The 22,804-nt window shown below is 40.7% G+C and overlaps 1 protein-coding gene across 1 annotated transcript in view; it reads right to left on the bottom strand.

The window, feature by feature from the left end:
* The window catches only part of LOC103386110 (tensin-2), a 28,908-nt gene extending 6,225 nt beyond the window's left edge, over positions 1-22,683 (bottom strand). Inside the window, exons 1-18 of the mRNA XM_008320230.3 lie at positions 20,284-22,683; positions 13,955-14,060; positions 13,814-13,851; positions 5,798-5,830; positions 5,660-5,709; positions 5,395-5,578; positions 4,329-4,379; positions 4,100-4,222; positions 3,940-4,004; positions 3,751-3,834; positions 3,543-3,655; positions 3,395-3,455; positions 3,082-3,157; positions 2,755-2,884; positions 2,163-2,228; positions 1,830-1,946; positions 378-1,742; positions 72-222 (exon numbers count right to left, since the gene is read on the bottom strand). Coding sequence (XP_008318452.1) covers positions 72-222; positions 378-1,742; positions 1,830-1,946; positions 2,163-2,228; positions 2,755-2,884; positions 3,082-3,157; positions 3,395-3,455; positions 3,543-3,655; positions 3,751-3,834; positions 3,940-4,004; positions 4,100-4,222; positions 4,329-4,379; positions 5,395-5,578; positions 5,660-5,709; positions 5,798-5,830; positions 13,814-13,851; positions 13,955-14,060; positions 20,284-20,406 — 2,936 coding nt within the window. The 5' untranslated portion in view covers positions 20,407-22,683. The remainder of the gene's footprint in view (positions 1-71; positions 223-377; positions 1,743-1,829; positions 1,947-2,162; positions 2,229-2,754; positions 2,885-3,081; positions 3,158-3,394; positions 3,456-3,542; positions 3,656-3,750; positions 3,835-3,939; positions 4,005-4,099; positions 4,223-4,328; positions 4,380-5,394; positions 5,579-5,659; positions 5,710-5,797; positions 5,831-13,813; positions 13,852-13,954; positions 14,061-20,283) is intronic.
* Between the last annotated feature and the right edge of the window lie 121 nt (positions 22,684-22,804).

Raw genomic sequence — 22,804 nt, 5'->3', positions numbered from 1 at the left:
AATTAATCCTGTACTTCAAACAACTCTAGTTTAATTGTCAGGATTAGAAAATCTAAAATGACAACACCAACCTGTCTTCTGTGTGTGTGGGACTGCTGCCACCAATCAGTGTGTAATCATGATCGGAGTCCAGTCCTGGTGTGCTGGACGGGCCGTTGGAATCGGACTTATTCTCTGAACCCTGAGAGATGTTATCCTCCACAACTTCTTTTGCTTTTCTCACTTTGAAGAGTAAAACAAAATGACACAAAATGGAATTAGATTTGAATATTTGTGTCAATTTAAAACTCATCACTGGCGGTAAACTCTTCTTCTTATATGTGCATTTATAAAAGATGAATAATCCAAACTAATATAGATGAATTTTCAACATTCACCTTCATGATGCTGTTCACTGGACCTGGAGGGGGTCTCTGGCAGTTTGCCTCTCCCAGGAGATGGACTGCTGGCCAGCAGAGGTGATGCTGATTCAGACTGGTATCCTGAGGCATACCCTCGGCTCTCATGGCTCTCTGATGGGGAGGCCTGATAAGGGGCGCAGGGGCAGGAGTGTCGGGGTGGAGGAGTGTGGTACCCACTGCTGGCTCCGTCCCGTACATCCACTACAGACTGGGGAGTATGGTAGCTCTGGTGAGGTGCAATGGCAATTCTAGGTTGCTCCTGGTTTGGACTCTGACCCAGAGAGGGGTGGAAGCCCCGGAAAGAAGGCGCGGCAGATTTACACTGCCAGAAATCTGTCTCTCTCACTGTGTCCCATGGATTTTCACTCTCCCAGAGTGGAGGTGCCTCTCTTGTTTGTTGTACTCCTGCTCCTTGACACCATTGTGGGTTCTCTGTTTGGTCTGGGCGTAGTGCTTGGAATGTTCTGACTGAGTCCAAGTGGTGCTCTCTCCTGCTGCTGCACTCCCTACAAGGGCAACCAGGGGACTGTGTTGGAGAGCTGAAGAACATTTCCCTGTAGGGACTAGTGGGCAGTGATGGATGGGAGAGGTGAGAGGACGGACTGTGGTTGGTATAATGGAAGAATTGACACTCTTCCCCGCTGCAGAGTCTGTTGGACATTGGGAGGGAGAGACTGTGTGGGTGTGGATGTTCTGGGGCAGAATAAGGATAGTAAGGCCTGTGGAGACATGGCTGTGGCGGTGGTGGAGCTGGACGTTCCCATGGTAACTCTGGTAAAGGATGGGCACTGTGGCGATGGCAGAAGTCCATTTGAGCTGAATTCAGTGACGGAGACACAGATTTTGGTAGCAGAGCAGGCAGAGTCTGACTTTTTGGATTCTTTTTGCTGCTGTTACATTGTGCCAGACAGTGACCATTAGAGAGACAGGAACCTCGCTCCCTCTCCCAGCCCCCCTCACCGCACTTCGCACTTACTCGACCGCAACACGAGTGCTCTCGCCTTAAACCAGTTAGAGGGTTGACGTCGTCTAAGATGGCAGTCTCTCTGTCTTTTTCTTTTCCTTTTGCCTTCTCTCTTCTTCTTTCCTCCTCATCTGCATTCTTTGAATCTATCTCTGGACAGTTAGTGCTCCTGTGTAAATGATCCACAGGCAGCGAGGAGCGACTGGAATAACTGGAGTAGGTCGGAGTCACGGGCTGACTGTGAGTCTGGGGCTTCACTGTTGGGCTGCTAGTGAGGCATCCGTTAGGAGATGCAGCTGCGGCGGTGGAACCAGGACGTCTTTTCCTCACCTGGGCGTATAGACTGCCGTCCAGAGGGCCTCTCGTGTGAGCGATATCTAATGAGAAAAAAGATTTGATATGATGTTTAATAGTACAAGTGAATTAAAAACAGGGTGTTTCTCTGTTTGTGTTTTTCTCCTTACTCTCCATGCTGTCTTGATGATGCAGGTTAAAGTTCTCATAAGAATCCCATCTGATCACAGCGTCCGCGGTGTTGTAGTCCACTTTGATAGAGGGGTCGTTCTTGCGATATTCTCGACCTTGGAAGACAGAATGCACATGAAAGACTTTTAACAAATTGTTTTGGAGCTCAAAATGTCTCTAAAATTTCTGATTTTGCCTTTAAATCCAAATGATTACACACTATTAACTAATGCAAAAAATGGGATCTGTTTATTTTTTGTAGGAAGCTAGTATTGTCACATAAACCACTGTTAAAGTTGTACAGTGTATGACAGACACATGACAGAACTTACCTTTCATTTTTTCCGGACAGTTGGAGAAGACAAACTCCACAGTAGCATCTGGAGGAAATCTGTCATCTACAAAAAAAAAAAAGGAAAGAAGAAGGCAAACTAAAATTTCCACACTTCAACTAAAGTTCCAAGTCGAATAAATCAAATGTATCATTACTTCTGATCTGTAAAAGTGACTGTTTATAAATTATTTGGAAAATGGAAAAAAGGAAATGGAACCAAGGGGATTATTTAGATTAACAAAGACTGAAGCTACCACGGCACAGCACTACAAAGAAAAGATGTTGTAAATCGTGTGTGTGTCTACGCAGAACACCATTAAAGCGCATGCAGCACTTAGAGCATTTATTTTGAGGCTTTTGTCTCCCGTGTTACCTACATAAACCACATTCTGTCTTCTGGGACATGACACTGTCGTTTTCTATTTGTTTTAAAATAGAAACAAATGGACTAAAGGAATAAGAGGCTTTTAAATTATAAATGGATCTGTAAACAGAGTTCTGAGGGTCTGCGGTTGTTTATTCAGTCTGCAGAGTAAGTGCTACTCAGTGTGTGCATTTCCTAACATTCTACTCAGCCTGTGTTCGTATACCTGAGCTGGCCTGGTCCAGTTCAGTCTTGCCGAACCACAGCTGGGCTCCGTGCACTGTGCAAGTGTGAAACTGTACTCTGAAAATCACTTCCCTCTCTGCAGCTCGACTCCTCCGGTGAAAGCATTTCACCTGCCGAGAAACCACAGCGACAGGCAATTCTGTAGTTTTTTATTCAACTTCACAGAATCATAGGTTAAGAGATAAAGTAAAGGCAGTTTTTCAGAGACTAACAGTCAGATGTGAAGGTAAAGCAGCAGATTGGTTGGTGCACTGCAGTTATTGTGTGATTACGGATAAAACGTCCCCAAAAAACTTTTTTCTCTCACCATAATGTCACCCTTTAACAATAGTGCTGGCTCCATGGTCACACACAGCTTCCTCGCTCTGGAGCTCTGGGGATCACTGGACATACACAGAATAAAAACAGACATAAAACCAGTCAGTAACATGTCTCTGTTCAGTAAAACACTACCAAACAATAACGACGTGAATATAAACACAGACCAGCGTTACACCCAAACACAGACTGCGGCCTGCATAGACAACATCTGTCACAGCAACAGTGAAACCAGGATGTGTGCCCACAGGAGGTGATCTGAAAGCCAGACCAGAACTGGACAAGTGGGATTTTCTACTTACTATACACCTGATGTGTAGACCAGCTGAAGAGACTGGTAGATTTTCAGAAAGGGATAGAAACCTGCAAATGCACAAAGAAGTAAAGGAGTAAAGCAACAGAGATTTGCTTTGTCAAAAATGTCTTTACATTAAATTGTGTCTAGCTGACCTCCTCCGGTTTGGAAGTTTGGTAATGAAGGAATAAGGATCTGGTGGAGGAACATAGGGCTGCTGTTCATTTTGATGGTACCTGAGAGCAGGCCACTGAAGTAGTAGATGTACCTGAGAAAATAAGTGGGAGAAAATGAAGACGTTGACGACAAAAGTGCTGAGGTGACATCTGATCTGTGAGAGAGAGGGAAGTGATGACCTCTGACCTGTTCTGAGAAGGCTGCACTGAAGAGGAGACTTTGTCTTCACAGAACTTCCTCATGGCCAGGGTGGTGAGAGCCTGGTCTGCTCTGTGGACACAAGCAGCAGGTAATGAGAATGGAGCACAAATAGGAACTTTCTTGAACTCCATTCATAAAGGCATCAGTAGATGAGGTGAACGTGAGGCAGATTACCCAGCAGATATCTTGCTGTAGTGCATGTACGCTGCTACAATGACCCCCGTCTTCCCTTTGTTTCCCTGTCAGAGCACGATCACAGTTAGTGTGATGCTGGTTATTTCAGTGAATTACTTCAAAACGTACAAATGTACAAATCAGCTGTGCGTTCACTTACCTTGCAATGGAGGACCACTACATTGCTGGGGTCAGAGGTCAGCCAGGTCTCCATTGCTTTACAGATGGCACAGATCCTGTCCAAAGGAGGAGCATGAAGATCAGGCCAGCCAAAGTCCTGCACCTGTGTGGCATGGGAAAATATTAGTCATCCTGTTTTTTTACATTTATTGCTTTTATTAAGTTGTTATCATAAACTGAATATAGCTAGACAATATACATAATTGTACCTTTTGGTTAAGTCTGGTGATGTCATGTCTCTTCTCTGATAGGTTCAGTAGCTGCAGTGGTAAAAAAAAAAAAACATTGAAACTAGCAGAAGACATTGAACATGGCTCATGTAAAATAAAAGTGCACAATTCTACATTGTTAGATAATATATTAAAAATATAACATTTTCATTAATTTCATTTAAAATATATTTCTATAAAAATATTTCATATAATAAAAAATAGGTTGCCGTCAAAAAAAAAAAAAGTTTATTAATGAATTAGCAGGTAAAGTGGTACCAGGTTTAGAACGTCAGGTTTAGGTATAAGAGGAAGATCCACTAAACACTTGGATCCAAGCATGGAACTCTCCTGGCTCAAAACTCTGAGCAGAATTTCACAAGCGAACTGTTGGCAATTTAAAGAATTCTTTGTGCAACCAATGGCAATGAACTTAGGGTTGTCACCATCTGCAGTTAATAATGTTGTGAAAAGACTGAGGGAGTTTGGAGGAATCTTTGTGTGCAGAGGCCAAGGGAAGACACTGTTTCTGAAGCTGAAAGAGCTCTGAGCCAGAGATGACCGGCCTGACTCCAGATCTGTCGAGCAGCTCATCATTTTTTCCCACTCTCACAGAGAAGAGTGGGAATAAAATCCACTTACAGAACTTCAAAACAATCAATATCCACAGTTTTTATGGGGAAAAAAATCTTATTAAAAGAAAATACTTTACAACTGGGTGGTAAATCTGCCTCTGGTGTAACTGATGAGAGGTCAATAGTAAAGTCATACTATTTATTTCTAAAAATGGGATGTTATTTGAATTGCTATAAATACATGAGATAATACAGTTGAAATTAGAATTGAGTTTTGTGCTTTTATTTTTTATTTATATATTGTCTGTTAAAGTATTAAAATCATTATTTGTTGAAAAAGTATATACATATACTATATTATAATAATTATATTATATTAAACACACAATAGTGTAATAGAAGAATGAGTGACTAGTAAAAGTACATCAGGGTAAGAGTAGAGATTATATTGCACATTTATATAATCACTACTTTTAGTGTATAGTACAAACCAGATACTTGTCTTGGTGCTTGGATTTGAGCATGGAGGCCACTTCCTGTAGGTTTCTACGGTACCGCTGTTCCTCCAGGTCTGGCAGGAAGAACACCGAGATGATCCGCTCTGTGATGTAGGTGAGGTCAAAGTCGTAGTGATGCTCCATCACGTGCTCCATCACTTGCTCTGCACTTCTGCTCCTGGACATTCCAAGGAGTTCATTCTTTCAACATTTATGTCCATGATGTTGAATTTATGTTTCGAGTGTGTTTTGCACCCACCTTGGTAAGGAGCCTCTCTTCTTAAATGACATGGATTTGGTTGAAGCTCTCTAGAAGAGTGTAATATGGTATCTTCTAGAGCATCACATGAAATAAAGTATTTGTCTATATTTTATAAAAGTTGTAAAAAAAACTTACCAGATCTGAAGACGGTGTGCAGGCAGGGCTCACCTGACAGAAGAATAGCATGTGGTTATTTTCACACAACAGACACTGTACACACTAACACAAATATAAACTTATGGAAACACAAACAACAGAGTTGGAATGAACAAGCACGTGAGAAACCATGTTAAATATAAACATATAATATAATAAAAAACATATGGAAACACAAACAACAGAGTTAGAATGAACAAGCACGTGAGAAACCATGTGTTGGATTTATTGCTCCTTGGTTCATCTCCAAGAATGAGCCAAAAAAAAAAAAGAATGGAATGTGAAGATCTGATGAAGAGGAGATTAAAAGCCATTTTAAAGTTCTTCTACTGCAACTGTTTTTATTTACAAGAGAAGAGGTTTGAATTGTCAGATCCTGACATGCACCTGCTTGCCTGCGTGAAAAGATCTTAATGACATTAAAGTGACGTTTGAAAAAACAAAACAAAAAACCACTCCATCTCTCGCTGACTTATTGAACCACTGACAGAAGAAGCAGAGAGGATCGTACAAAGGGACACTCAATTAAAGTGATTGATTGCGTTTTCTCTGTGCCTCAAGAAGAAGAGCAAGTTTGGAAAAGATGGATGTAGTTGAGTCAAGGACACATGTGGCCTGCAGTCCTTCAGATCTGTTGGCCAGCCAACGCTAATTTGCCAAGACCACAAACACACACGGTGTATACAGACAGAGGGAAGCTGAGGTTAGCAACAGACAACACAGTCTTTTATATTCACTTAAACCCCAGAAGGTTTGCGTTACGAATTGTTTATTATGATGAAAATGTTTATTTCCCTGTTGTGATGAGCCAGTAGAAAGTGACAGTTCAGGAGACGTAAAACCTTTAACTTTGGTAAAAGTGAACTAGCAAACTCAGTAGAACACATAGGCTCTGGTTGAACACCTTGATGTGTTGCACACTGTTGCCCTTTAACCTTTGACTTGACCTGTGAGGATGAGTGACAGCTAAGATTTCCTACGAGGCTTTTAACCCTTTCTGGTGTTGACAGGTGTCAGGCTGCAGGTTAACAAGTCAAATGTCAGACAATCATAACGATCCGAGTAGAGAAGCGTCCAAGGCAGCAGCGGTGTAGAAGTACTGGGTATGAACAGAGACGGACATCTTTGAAGGTATTCAAGTATATTATAGAGAAAAGGAATTTGTATTCAAAAAATGAAAATATGTAGGAATTCACTTAACGCTGTATTTAACAGGCAAAAGAAGACGGAGAATTCTTCTTAAGATATCAGTTGGTGACTTCTTGTTTAACAGTCACCGACTTCATTGTAAACACAGTAGAGATTGTAAACACAGGATGGACATGTGATCCGTAAAAGAGTCGTAAAAGAAAGGAGGAGGAAATGGATTCACTGGAATTGAAAAGAGCAATATAAACTGTAGAGCTGCTCTACTGATGCATTTCTTTTTAATTATGTCGTGCAGACTTCAGCCAGTGTACAGTTCTAACAGGGCTCATGTATTATTGAGTTAGTCTGTGGAGGATTTACTTAGTGTTTCTTGCCTGGGATGAGCAGCTTTTTTTTTCATCATTCTGCACAACATCCTACCAATTTGCATGTCTCTCCATGTACAGAGTTAGATTTAGGTTCTGCTACATCAGATAGAACTCTTCTCCTGACAAGTTAAATACTTAAACACACTTATAACAACATCCTCATATCTTACCACAGCACAATTCAGTGCATATCTTATCCTAACCTTTTTTTCTCCACTGTAATATATACAGTACAGCTTCATCGTAGGATTAACATCAGCTTCACCTCATCAGGACAGACTTTGGGTCAACTTTATCAACTAATGGTTCTAAGAATATCAGTGAAAATGCCAGTAATGGTCCTCAGAAACTAATTACATTTACTATTGAAAAAGCCTTCCATAAAATGTCCCCAGAAGGACATCTTTAAGCTAGACCACACACACACATACACACACACTTGTAAGATGTGACCACTTCTCATTGATGTCATTATTTCCCAGCCTCTTACCCTAACCTTAACTGTTACAACCACAAATCTGATCTCAATCCTTACCCTAACTCTAATCCTAACTCCTTCGACCTCAATTTATCCTTTCACTGAGTGATGATCTGAAAAATGTCCCCACAACTACAGTTCATCTGTACATGTATTCTGTCTGATAAAGACAGAACACATACACGTACACAGTAGAAGTGCAGCATTTAATGAGCAGTGAGAGACAGCAGAGTCAACAGGATGTCACTGCTGGTCAGCTGAAGTTTACACACACAACCACATACAGGCTGGGTGTAAAGGTGTGTTTTTCCTGGCCGTTCTCTGAGCCTCGGGGTCTTCATGTGCAGCAGACCAGGCCATCTGGTTCAGTTTGTCTTGTTGATCAGCCACTGACAGAGCCACTGACAGCAGTCTGTTGCTCACTGACTTACAGGGGACTGGACTCTGAACCGGTTTGTTCTTCAAAGATTCTGCAGTGACTCTGTGTTTTTACTTTAACCTTTGAATGAGTCTTAGATTTGGATGAAAACTCATACGTATTACTTGAGAAGAATACAACTGTAGAAACTAAGCAGTTTTTTTTACAAGTTCCTGGGAATGCTGTATACACTATCCTGAATACAAATATTTACACACAAAAACGTTTCTGTATGCCGGTCCGGTGGTGGATGGAGGAGCTGTACGGAATCCAAAAAAATCAGATACAAACTTTTTACATCCGCTTCCTTTATGGTTCCTCACAGTAGAAAATGAATGAATGAATGACACTGTTCATGCTGTGCACTTGTAGCTCAACTGTAAACCTGACATAAGAACCATAAATACACCTTTAGAGCTACAACTATATTTAGCTCATGGAGTTCTCTCATTGCTACTTTCCACCATGACACATAGGCGGTGGCAGAATTAAAAATGTCTCCACCATCCTGAATTGTCACTACTTTCCAACGAGAAGGAGATTCAACAGAGAGACGTGCCAGAGCAGAACAGAGCAGAGTCAGTTCCAAAGACGTGGAAAGTGAATTTGAGCATTCGAGACACATGCGCTGGTGTGTCACCGAGAAGGAGGGACTCTTATTCTGACAGCTCAGAGCTGACATCACACAGTGTAGAGGGATAAATGAGTAAGCTTTCCCAGTCCAAACTATAAGAGCTGAATAAAATGTTCTATTCCACTGTCCAACAAAGACTTGGTACAACTTAATACAGAAACACTATTATGGGATACAGTTTAAAAAAACCCACCATCACAGCAGAAGATAGCTGTACTTGTAATTATGTCTGAGGATGAAAGGCCAATGTCCCTTCTCCCTCGTGTCTTTATGGGATTGTCTTTATCACTCCTTCCTCCCGTCTTTTCGTTCTCCATCTTTGATCCCTCTATTAGCCGTTTCCTACCTCCTGCTGCCTCCTCCCACCCCTCCTTCCTGCCCACTCACTGATCTCCCTCCTGACCGGAGCGTGATAATAATCATTCCTATCATCAGATGCAAGAATCTGTTCTTCCTAAATAAACAACAGCACATGGCAGAGACCATTCAGATAAAAACCGCTCAGAGTGAGGGTGAGTCACTTTGGTGAAAGGAAGCACTGACAAGGCCACAGACCAAGAGTTCAATGTCTGTGGAGACAGTTTTACAGATTTTAGAGGGAAAAGGCGGACACAGAAATGACAAGAGACAAAGAGAGGCCTGAAGGCAGTGAGACAGAGATGTCAACAGCTGAACATGCCGCCTGATCGCTGGTCAGATTGTTATAGCTATTTTGATGAAGCTCCTTATTTTAGACCACACTTAAGGGCTCCTTCATTATATTTGTTATCCGTCAGTCATCTCACAAATCTACTTGGCTTTCATCCAGCGGCAGCATGTTTCACTAATACGGCACAACGGTTCCCAGATTAGCAGGCGGCCCCCACTTTGTGGACGTGGAGTAATTGTTGGTGCAGCAGGTCAAATGAATTCAATTCTTTGAATTTTCTATCTGTGTGTCAGAGTGACATTTACTGTCAAAACATTTACTGTTTTCTATCTTCTTTTTACAGGACATTGTAATTTTCTTTATGTGCAATATTTCTATATTCCATGTTCTCATGTGCGCCCCCTGAACACAGGAAGTGACATTACATTATGCGTGAAGATGATCATAGCTTATCATGAAACTTATCCTTGTTTTTAATCTCATTGTTGGTTCTGTTGATTTGTTGGTTCTTGTGATAATTCCTGTTTTTAACTGAAAAGTATTTTTTCCAAATAGCAAACCACACTTTTAACATTTACAGTTTTTGATTAATGAACAAGTTAATGACATGAATTGTAACTTGTATTGAAGTACTTCGGATAAAGCCATACTTGTTGGGATTTATCATTTTTGGAAAAACATTATGGTTGTGATTGCAGGTCCTCTCCGGGTGAGAGGGTATTTTGGAATTAAGGTCAGATTAGATATGGGGCATGGATAGGGATTAGGAGTATATTTGTGATAGTTGAGGTTAAGGGGTCACAGAATGCAATAATGCTTTGTAAACTGAACTCACAAAACACAAAAACAGTGTATGTGTGTAAGAGAGTGTGTGTATAAACCAATACATTTGAATTAACAATCTGGATAAATCAACACCACAGCAGTAATAAACACAGTATGTGACAGAAATAACTCTCTTGATTCCTCTGTTGCACCCTAAACATTGATCTGCAGTAACTCCCCCCTTCACCCCCCACAGGACAGACCGTCCAGAACTGACTGGAAAGGGACAAATGAAAAAAAAAAAGTCTTGAAATACTGCCAGACAGGAAGTGGCACATTCTAACCCATCCATGGTCCAACTGAAACAGTTTAATTTTAATATGCAGATCCTATTTGGATATCAACATAAAAAAAAGTTTCCTACGGGAAATTCTGGAAACTTTCTGCAGAAAGCTTTTTTTTGTTTTGTTTCAGCCACACTGAGGATGTCGACATCACCATCACCCCTCTTCACATCCTCCTTATCGCTGTATCAATTCATAACTCAGCATAAAACAAAAGCCCAACAGCTGGTGTGTGAGCAGACGACACTGACCATCTGTTTTTTCAGACACAAAGCATTTACATCCATCATGATGCCACAGAAAAACTGAGTGGGTCTGTGTTTCTGTCAGGTTCCCCTTTGTTCAGGGATGATGTAGTATACACGGCACACATGTACACACAGATACATGTCTGCACAGCGCTGAGAGAGAGAGAGAGAGAGAGAGAGAGCTAATACAGTTAATGTAACTGCCCCAGTCTGAGTTGTACACATGTTCATGGTTGTTAAGGTCTAACAGTTATAACCTGCTACACAGTGCGGACCACCGCTGTCTGAACAACATGTACATGTTATAAATTCATTCTGACATGTTTTTCTAGTCAGCAATTTACTGAGGAACTCAAGACCCTCCTGGTCGGAGCTTTAACAGAGCTACATCCACACAAACACACGCCGCCTCAACAGAGCAAAACACTGTGGACCAGTGTATGGACATCTTATACTGTAGCAGCTTAGTGGAAAATAAATAGACACGCTGTTTATCTATGAATGAAGCAAAGCATAGCGTCACGTGAAGATAGAAAGCAGATCATGTTGTTGTTTGTTTTGTTTGTTTTTTACCTCTAAAGAAGCAGCTTCAGTGGTGAGTTCCTCTGCCTCTCAGCAGTCCTGTCTGAAGAGTGTGATACTCCACCTCCCTCCACCTCCCTTCCTAACCCTGCCTCTCGCTCTCTGTGCTTACTCTCACTCACTGAGTCACTTTAGCTCTCTCCCTCACATCATGACACACACACACACACACACCCAAACCCACTGTGGCAGCAGCACATGCACACTACCCCTGCCCTCTCACTCCTGTCTGTGACATACGTGGACATTTACAGTACATTGGCCAGTGAAACTGTGTCACGTGCACTAACTAACACACAAACATCAATACTGTGCATGGAGACTCAGTGAGCAGTGTGGCCTGACATGATGACATTGGTCTGTGAGCTACAGTGATTACAACAGAAAAACACACAGATGAGGCAATTAAAAAAGACAAGCTAAACAAGAGAAACATCTTTTTCAATCACTCACACCAACGTTCCTGTTATTTAATTTGGCCTCTAAGGATAGCAATACTAGAAGTTGATAAACATTATGATAAATTAATCTAATTTGTTCTAGAATATATTGAGATCATAGCAACACAAACTGACAACAGCAACATTAAACATGTTAAAAAACAAAGCTGGGCAATATCACACAGCTTTTTTTAATGTGAATATATATATATATATATATTTATATATGTATATATACAGTTTATATATGTATATATATAGTTAAGATTTTAACCATGTTGAAGTAACCTTCTTCAACCTACAGTCCTAGAGATTTTGGAAATTACTTAATTCTGCAGGATTACTCTTTAATGAAAATGTACATTAGATTATGTAAAATGAAAAAAATAAATCCATATGTGGAAAACACTGGAAAAGTTATAGTTTAAAGTTACTACATTATGTAAGATGATCAAATTATGAAATAAACTGTTAATTGTATTGTAATATTGTAATAAATTTTAAGTTAAATTAAGACAAACTAACAAAGTTAAAAAATGAAATAATAATTTGACATTTATGAGCAGATACGTTGAGTGACAGACAGAACAGAGATAGCATGACATGAAAGACTGCAGCTTAGCCCCCCCCCCATTTATGAATAACCCAAATGGCCAGATTACACACACACACACGCACACACACACAGGCTCCCCAGCTGCTGCCCACTTATATGCGTCCTCTCTGCGATCTCCAACTGGAAGGCATCTACGGCACTCTTGTTATTTTCTATATTTATCCACTCAGTCTTCTCCTGTCCACATTGATCATAGTCCCATGTGATGATGATGTCCCCTCACAGACAGGGCACCTGATTCAGCTGCAGCCGCTGAGAGCTGTTTTGGGCTGTCACTGAGGAGACCGCAGGGACGGGTATGACAAAAATAATAATCCTCTTTTTAATGTGTGCTGCTAAGGCACAACAGCTGGTGGTGCCCAGAGATGCACTATTACAGTGACAGTGTGTGTGTGCACAGTGAAGGAGGCAGACAGAGGAGGAGACACACTTCACCCCACACCTCCTAAATACAACATGCGATTGGAGCTGAGGCTTAAAGTCAAGAAAAAACGTATAAGAAAACAACTAAAGCTGATACAACTTCACAAATTTACCATATAAAAAAAATAAAAAATAAAAGCTGATACAACTTCACAAATTTACCAAAAACTACCATAAAAATGCAGTCATTATTAGCAATTAAAATAATAAAATTATTAAGATAACCCTCCGAATTGGGCTTTAATATTCATAAATGCCATTTTAGAAAACGTTTCCAAATATATAGGGTAAATACTTAAAACAAGTTTTATATATTTTTTCAAGACATTAAAAACAAATGTAGGATAATGTCCCGTAGAAGTTCCGTCTGTGTGTGTGTGTGTGTGTGTGTGTGTGTGTGTACACTGTAGTCACTATTGAGAAACCTTGCTATGCCATGTTACCACATGACTGAATTACTCTTAGCAACTTGGCTGTAGTACAGGGCTGACCCCTTCATTAGAGCGGACATTTAGGTCAGAACACACGGTGACTTCACTCACGATGGTTATTGGTGGGGATGGGAAATGATTAAAAATGTTTAATCTGATTAATCACAGGCCAGCTGTGGATTAATCATGAATTATGGAGACATTACTAAATAGAAACACAGCATAAACAAACTGTGTGTGTTGGGTTTTTAATCACACTTTATAAAAGAATAATAATTAGTTGAAAAATTATTTTTTAACAGCTCATTTTACTTACTAATATTATTAAACATTTCAGACAACACTATGTGGGGCCACGACCCCAAGGTTTAAAAACACTGCATTAATTAATGTTGTGTAGCAGGAGCACACTTTGCTCAGGACAAAGGGGGAGGAGTCAGGTTGACCTACCTTGGGTTGACAGCTCTTGTGAATGGAAACCTTGCACTCTGTGAACAGGAGAGAGAGGAAGATGGGATTAAACTGAGAAGATCAGATGGACAGCATCTCTGTTAGGTCTACGGCCTGATGTCTGTCCTGACATAGACTCACCTTTGCAGAAAGCTCCTGGGTTGATGATGTTGTGCTTGCACACTTCACAGATCCGTCTCTTTTTAAAGTTCTTCTCGGTGAATATGTGACTCCCAACCTTGGCCAGCTGCAGATACAGTGCAGAGTGACATCCGATCATTTTAACACAGAACTTGTTTCTGAAGGTTGTCGTCCTCCAACGTCTCCAAAATGACACACTTTTAGGAGCACGTCGGGGACAAGTTCCACGTTCTGGATGCTTTAAAATTTAATCTCAGCTTGTTTCCAGATGAAGCATGATAAGTTGGCAGCTCTCCTGCCCAGTTGCTGACACGTCACAGATTCTCTGGTACAATGGCATTTCAGCACAAGGAGAGTGAGATCCTACTGTTTGTCATTCGAAGCACCAGTCACAGCATCACAGAACAACACATCTGACGACGTCCTGGTGTTTTGTTTTTTTTTGTTGTTGTTATAACTTGGCCTCATTCTGTCTCATTCAGTGGAGCCATTTGAAGAATGAAGACAGAAATGGATAATGAAACAATAAAAATAAGAACATTAATATTCAGCGTCACCACATGAGAGAATACAAGCTTTGAAATCATTGAGGAACAATGTTTTCTTTGTTCTTAAAGATGGCTAACTAAGGCAGTGATGCCTTCACCATCATAGGCAAAACACTGTTCACCTTAACCTTAAACAATGTGCTGCAGTGTTTTCAGATACTTAAAGGCTAACCCTTACAGTATGTCTACATGCTTACCACAAATTATAATTAGGTGAAAGCACAGTTGCTGACCAGGCTAAAACAGAAGTTACATTATTGCACAAATGGTTTCATCAGATGCTAGAAAATGATTTTTAGAGCAAACATAGTGGAGCAAAATAAGGGGTGGGGGGAAACAGTTAATGTAATGCATTTTTCACAGTAATGCAGTGAATCCCAAAACCTGTGATTAGTAAACAAAACTGAGAAAAGCTTAATAAATACATGTTCATATAAAATCACTGACAGTATCCTTTTACTGTATGAGTCTGACTGTGAGCTGAACCCACACTGGCAGCTGTGTAAACAACAGACATTAGCTTTTGTGACCTGGGCAAAAGTGGCGAGGCTGACAGACATATTCTTCAACAGTTTTAAAAACTCAGTTAATCTCTCTCTCTTTCTCTCTCTCTGAGTGAGCATGTTCTTCCTAGTGGCAAATAAATGTAATACAGTGATAATTGATATATTTCTCTTACTCCAAACCAATAATCAACACTGGTCACACCAAACCAAATTAATAGCCCTAAAACGGTACGTTACACTATTCAGTTTTTCCCTCTGCTCGGAAAGAGGGTGTATGTGAGTGAAAGAGAGAGAGAGAGAGAGAGACTTACAGGTCCATTAATAACATACCTGCACACACTGCTGCTGTTATTTTACCCTGACTTGATGCATTACTCTGGTCCTGGAGAAAAACCACAGTTTATTTCTCTCTCCAGTCCCTGCATTTACCACACACAGGAGCAGCATTGACGTTTTACTCTGTAAGGTGAGAGTACATGCTCACCAGCTGTGCTATACCTTCACAAACAGCCGCTTATTGACTTCCAAACACCGCTCACACTTCCTCCACCCTCCTCCTGATTACAGAGTGGAGGCAGGCTCGTACACTCTAAGGCAATGTATTATAAAAGAGCTGGATTTTTTTCTCTCGGTCTAAATCCTTTATGAATAGAAATACATAATTCATTATTTATGTGACCCCAGCTTGGGTTTTATGTGGTTATGTAATGTGTGGATCAGAGGAGTCACTTAATGCAACAAAATTAATCCTAAACTCTCTTCATTACAAAATATTACAAATGAATAACACAGGACATGACAACATTTTGGAGAGAGTTTTGACTGAAAAATTAAACTTGCTCAAGTGAACACGCAATAAAAGACAAAGAATAGTGTCATGCAGCCCAACTAGTTAATTCTTCCTAAAAATACAAATAGTGCCTTAATAATAACGTAACAAACAATAAACACATACTTATACAGATATGTCAGGTGGTTTGTTTTCATTAAGGCTAACAAATGTGTTCATTTAACAAAATGTTTAACTTAATATGTTATTATCCAATTTATCCAAAAAATGAATGTAAACATGGATGTACTGAGCTAATGCTTTGTGCTGCTGCACCACCCATGACAACCGAGGAGCTTCGAAAAAAAAGTTGAGTAAATATAAACATGGCAGTAAGCCCACAGTATACACGGAGGAACTCACGTTTCTCCGTTCGACCAGCTACCAAACCAGAGGACACCGTTTCTTTATATCTGCTATTTTAAAAAAAGTGAAAGACGTCGTTGTCTTTATATGTAAAAATGTTTCTTTTAATTTTTTTATTAATCAGTAAGTTCTTTAAAATGTACTTCATTGCGGCGTTTGTTTTTAAAAGCTCTATGTTTTAGAATAGTGAAATTTTCATTTGCCTAAATTTCCCGTTTGTTTTTTTCCATGACACCTTCAATATTTGTTTAGTTTTTCTTCTTAAGATAATTCGATCAGCGGGGAAAAAACAAGTTAAGGGCACCTCACAGTGGTAAAATCGTGTCAGTGCACCTCAGCTTCAGACGAGAGCTTCTGTGTGACGACTGATTAAGATCGAGGCTGTTTATATTATTATATATTTATTTATCTTGTCTTTATTTATTATATATTTATTTACTAAAGACTATTTGTTGAGTTAAAAAATGCGTATTTTACAAAAAGTTCATTAACTGCCTCTTTTGTAATCAGGCTGTAGCCTTAGCTACGTCTCATTCCCTGGCTACTTTGACTCTCTTGGCTAACTCTACCTGGAGGATGTTCCCCGTGGTCTCCTCCCGGAACGACATGTTATTAACACCTCCCAGGACGACGTAATGTGAGAATCATAAGCAGAGTATTTTAACCACGTGAACTATTTTTTTCTGCTTTAAGGGTTAGCAACTGAACTCTGAGACATTCCCAGATTACTGATATTTTTACCCTGTCTTCGGGGGAGACACCAGTGTGTGTGTCATGAAACACTAATGAAATTATCAAATTACTACCTTTAATGTTTTTTAAAAAAAGACATAGTTATCTCCTCTTAATCAGATCATAGGGAAGGTGAATGATGTCATACAACAGCCATTTTACAGTAATCTTAACGACAGATGCCACGACTTGTGACTGTTAACTAAACTGTGTCCACTGACTCTCTGACTGTAACTGTGGTCATCATCAGCGTGTACAGAGGCTCCCGTGACTATCAGCAGAGTATTGCATTGCAGCCTTTAAGAACCCCACCCCAGGCAGAGTGGTGCAGCCAAATTTTGTGTCATTCTCCAAGCATCTTTGACCACTGCAGAGAGCACAAAACATTTGTACTTCCATCGCAGAGAGGAGGAGAGGCAGCCAGCAGATTTCAACACAGTTCTCTGTCAGAGGAGCAGTGCATTAAGCTGCATATATATAGTATATCTTTGAAAAAAAAAGTTTAAGGTGACACAGTCATTCCCTGTTAAACTATTAAGTTTGTTAATGTTAAGAATTTGCATCTTTTATGAAGGGAAAATCAACATAAAAAATGTTGTTGCATGACAACACACACCCTTTATTGTGTTAAAGCATTTCCTTATTTTATTATCACCCCTCGCTGTCTTTGACAAATGTAGGAGATGTTTACTCAACACTGTTAGACAAATGCTCTCTGAATCAGTCAGACTTTAAGGGGGTCTTCTGTGCTCTTACGTTTTCAGGTTAACCCACTGATTATTATTGCATGCCTTCATTTTTCATATTCTTTTAATCTTTGACATTGTAAAAAAAAAACAAAAAAACACACATCTGAAAAGCATTCATACAAAATAAATTCTGGTGTTTATAACTGTTTATGATTACCACCAACCTAACTAAAGCACCAGCTCAGAAACACAGAGAGGTTTCAGTGGTTATTAGCTGGATGATGTACTGATGGTTGATATTTCGCAATATGGACAAAACAATCTGATCAAATTAATGAAATCATATTTTATCGCAAGCTTTTGATGGACTTTAGGGAAACTCTCACAATCCAGGGTTTCTGCCTGGCAACGATACCTTTTTTTGTTTTTAGTTCAACTACAGTATTTGAACCATGCAACACCAGTGCCTGAGTAAAGAAGAGAAATCAATAAGTTCCTGTGGTGTTTTGGCAAGTTTATTTAATTAATTTATATTGAAAGTTTCACTTTCTCTTTTTAATAAATAGAGATTATACGTCTTAGTAAACATGGTGATCTGTCACATGATCAATCCATACATTAAACAAAACAATGGGGTTAAATACTGACACAGCAGCTCTGTCTCTGTTTGTTTTAAAGGGTGACACCTCAGAAGTGATAACATGTGAGTGAGCTGAAGCCACACACACACACACACACACACACATGCGATCAAGGGACGGGAGCAGGTGGCGAGTCAGGGGTACGCTCGAGTTCTGGGAGGGTATTTATAACTTACGGGAGTGGAGACTGACACCTTTTTATAGAGTCATGAAAGCACTGAAAATAGGTGCGGGAAAGGAGTGTGTTTGTGTGTGAGAAAGAGAGAAAGACAGAGAGAGAAGAAGAGGATGAAACAATCATGAGAAACTCTTCCAAACTCCTGGAAAGTCTGCATGCATGACACAGTTGAACATTTTTCCTCTCCACTGGAGTGTCCACCCATTCAGCTGGGACTATGTTATCATTAATTGGCACACACACACACACACGGACACACACGGACTCATACTCTCTCCAAGAAAAAGTGGAGTCATTGCTCATGTGCCTGTAGAAGTGTATGGTAGTGTGTTCAACCGCTGGGACGCTTCACTCTGCTTGTACTTTCTCTTTTCCTTTATTTTCCAGTGGAATATAGATCCAATAGAGGGCAGTATTTGAACAAAATTTGTGGAAAACACATGAGGAAACACATTACCAGAGAAAACCCATGCACACTCTTGCAGAAAGATCCGGAATCGAACAGCAAACTGGTGAATTGCTTGCTGTAAGGCAGTTTTTTTCCCACCTGTTGCCAATAATCTGTCATATGGTAAAAAGTTAAGCAACAAAAATACAGTAACTCAACATATAACATGGTATTTACACTGCAATCATGGCGCCCCCTATAGGAAAGACATTGAAAAGTCTTTATGTTATTGACTATGAAATCTCTCTATACTCCAGGGAGTATGAATACATACATATATGAAAGCCTGAAGAATTAAATTCTGTACATTTTAAACCAGAATTAATTATCCGATAATGTCAACTTTTTCTTTTTCCAGTAGAAAAAAATGTTTAGATGTAAATAGGATCACAATTTTAAGGTGAGGTTAAAAACTATCAAAGAGTTTCCTGTGAAATTACACACATACTTGAAATGTCTGGGCAAAATAAATTGTCTTCTTAAAAAAAAAATGACCCAAAATCAAAACAACGGCCTTTTTATTTTTGTTTTTCTGCCCATCATGTGAGACCGTGGACACATTCTCCCGTTTACCACGGAGACTAAAACGAATGGACTCCTTTTATTTTAGACTTTGTAAAAGTCCTCCTCAAGGGGCCATTACATGTGTGGCAGCGTGGCTTCACCCCTAAAGCTATACATGTTCCTAAATAGAGGCAGCAGACAGGCGGACGGCAGGTCAAACCCAGCGGTAACTTATACCACTTCCTCTTGAACCTTGACTCCAGCAGGACATGATTAACAGCTATCAAGTTCACACACACTACTCTGGCGTCAATCTATTTTGGACAGCCTTCGCTGAGAATTCCTTTGTTTGATGTGCAGTATTTCAGTTAAAAATTGAACTTTCATGTGGTGCGGGCATAAAAACAGACTCGAGGGGTAAAAACACATTGATCCTGGTGTACAGGAATGTGTGGCATGAGAGGCTTTGGTTGGGTTTGATTCACAAAAAAACACGAGAGAGCGACGAGAGCTGATTTACAGCAGAACTTTGGTTCATTTCTTTGATTGTTTAGATTCCTTCCTTCTAGTGTGTGTGTGTGTATGTGTGTGTGATGAGCAAAGCATTTAACAATGGAACAAGTCCAGCTGCTTCTGCTGGAGTGAAATTATGAAAACAATGTGTGTCCTCTGCCATTTGGAGAAGCTGCCGCGGGACCGTACACGTCCAAACATCCAGGATGCTCGGAGGGTTTTTGTACTGGTCTGGAGACTTGGTGCTAAACTGAAATGATTTTCCTTCTCTGTGTTAATAAATGATCCAAGATAACAGTTGAATGAACTACCACTGATGAAGTGATTGATTGGATCATGAGCAGCATTGTCAACACCTGCGTGTAGAACACCTACCTCTGCCAGCTGCAGGATTTCAGGGTGTACCTCAGGCTCCGTGGTGATAGGAATCCCTCCTGGGTCAGTACTAAGTCCACGCTTCTTTATCCTGCCAGTGCCCGTGCTGTGAAGGCACCCCATGTTACCGGCAAAAAACCCAAACTTTCTCCTCTTCTTTCAAGTCAAGTGTTGCCTCCTGCCTCCTCTTCCTCCTTTCAAGGCTTCATGTCATGAAGGGCCTCCTTATGTCTTCTTCTCCAACATGCTCCTTCTTTCCCCCAGTGAATCCACACACACACACACACACACACACCGGCCTCTCTCTGTGACAGTTTGTCCTGTCTTGAAATCCACCCCAGATGACCCCCCCCTGCACACACACACACCTCTCCTTCCTTCTCCCTTCCAAGCACCAAGCACAGACCCTCACCTCTTCCCTTACCCTCTCCTCTTACACTCTTCCCTGTCCCTTGCTCTCTGGCTTTCCTCACTCCGAAAACATGCGAGCGCACACTCACTACCTCCTCCCCCTCTTCTTCCTCCCCTCTCCCTCCCTCTTCATCTAACTATGGTCCAAACCAGTGCTCTCACCCTCTGCACACTTACAGACGCTCCAGTCTTTCTTTCTCTCTCCCCCCTTCTTGCTCCATCAGTCTCCCCTTGCCGTTTCTCCATGGGGGAGAAGGAGGCAGCTGTTTTGCCTCGCTGATGTCAGAACCTTCCCCTTTCCTCTGGCTCCACTTCGGCCCCTTCTCACTCTCTTCTTCCTCACGAGGGAGTGATCAGATAGAACTTCTTTCACAAAAACCAAAATCCCAGAAGACGTAACTACGCACAGGGAGATCCCAGAGGCCGGAGTTCACTGATCACACTTCTCCCCTAGTCGTCCTGGAGAGGTGACGAAATTTAACCCTCCAGCAAAACACCAGGGAGAACAGAACAGAGAGTGAAGCCTTCATTTCACAATCAGGTTTTTATCTCCGTTTTGGATGCAGCAGATGTAACGAGGCCCACAGTCGGACTGATGCCGGACACAAACTGTAATGTCCATCTCTGTTCCCCCTGTTGTACACTCAGGGAAACAAAGATAGGCTCTGTGTTTCAGTCGTAGCTTCTTCGTCAAATTCCTTCATGCAGTTTCCCCTCTCCCTGTAAGACACACTCATGTACACATTGGGCTACTGTATTTCCACTGACTAGGTTTTCTCAGGACAGAATGTTGCCTGGAGCTGGAGAGCTCTAGGGTGAAGAGGGGAAACTCTCCAACAATGAGCTCTTTCTGGAGTGAAGATTTTAGCCTCCATTTACACTGAACAAAGAAAGACTGGTCATTTCAAAACACGTTTTAGAAACAAACCAATTCAATTTGAAGAACTTCAGCAACTTGGAAATGCCTTGATGCCCTCTCTCTCTCTCTCTCTCTCTCTCTCTCTCTATATATATATATACAAACAGAATCATGGATTTTCTGTACAAAGTCAGATTTTGCTGAACTCATCATTGTTTTCAGTGCTTTCAAGTTGTGGCCTGAGGACTTGAGGACGGACCCTCCTGTGTGAGGCAGCTGCTGAGTCACGTAAAATGGTGGGGAGGGAGGGAGGGAGAGGGAGCAGCTGACGGATGGATGACACAATAAAATCTCAGGTTGTCTCTCTCAGTTAGTGCTTGGTGTATATGACGTCTCACGAGGAAAATTGCTGTACACTACCTGGAAACTATACTTAAAGTGTGATATAAATAAAATAAAATACATCATTATTTGTAACTAAATTGTTCTTGTTATTTAAAAATGTACTCATTAGCCATGAAGGGCAACAATATATTTTTTTACACTTGCCCACAACAAATTTCTGAACTGTGTGTACAAAGAATAATCTTATGACCAGTGTGACTAAACGTGCCACCTGCTGCGTGTTCCTGTACTGGAAGGTTTGTTTATATCTGCCCAGAAAAGCATGCCTACTGTTCAGACGGATATTGGAACTGAATCCCTGTCAGTCTGTGTCTGTGTGTGTGTGGAACATGGGACTCAGCAGGATCCTGACCACCTGCCACCCAGATCCTAACCGTCAACAGGGGGCAGAGACTGTAGAAACACTGTTGACATCTCCTGATTGGTGTGATCCAGAGACCACACTGGGAGAACAATTAGCTAAAAGACATATTAATGTCACCTGGTGACTGACAGTGAATCAATTCATTTTATAATTTTGTGTCACCCTGAATAGTTTGTCAATGTGGAAAAACTCCCAGACGCACATTCTATTTTTGATATTTAAACAATCCTACAATACTGTTTACTGCAGTTTTCTGTGTATTGCTCTGGCTTTAAAAGTAATCATTAAAACAGGATTTTTATTTTACTCTGAAATCTCAAGTCGAGTTCACTTGATTATTACTAGACAGGATTATCATGAATAATGTTGTAGCAAATTAATCTGAATAAAAAGGCCACCTGATGAGCTCAATAATTTAGTAATTTAGTCAAAAGTTTTTTTTAGAACCATAGGTTCGTAGTTTCACTGTCAGCTCGTGACCT

The sequence above is a fragment of the Cynoglossus semilaevis genome, chromosome 11, assembly GCF_000523025.1.
Source record: "Cynoglossus semilaevis isolate Cse_v1.0 chromosome 11, Cse_v1.0, whole genome shotgun sequence".
Taxonomy (NCBI): domain Eukaryota; kingdom Metazoa; phylum Chordata; class Actinopteri; order Pleuronectiformes; family Cynoglossidae; genus Cynoglossus; species Cynoglossus semilaevis.
This window is presented reverse-complemented; position numbering and strand designations above follow the sequence as displayed.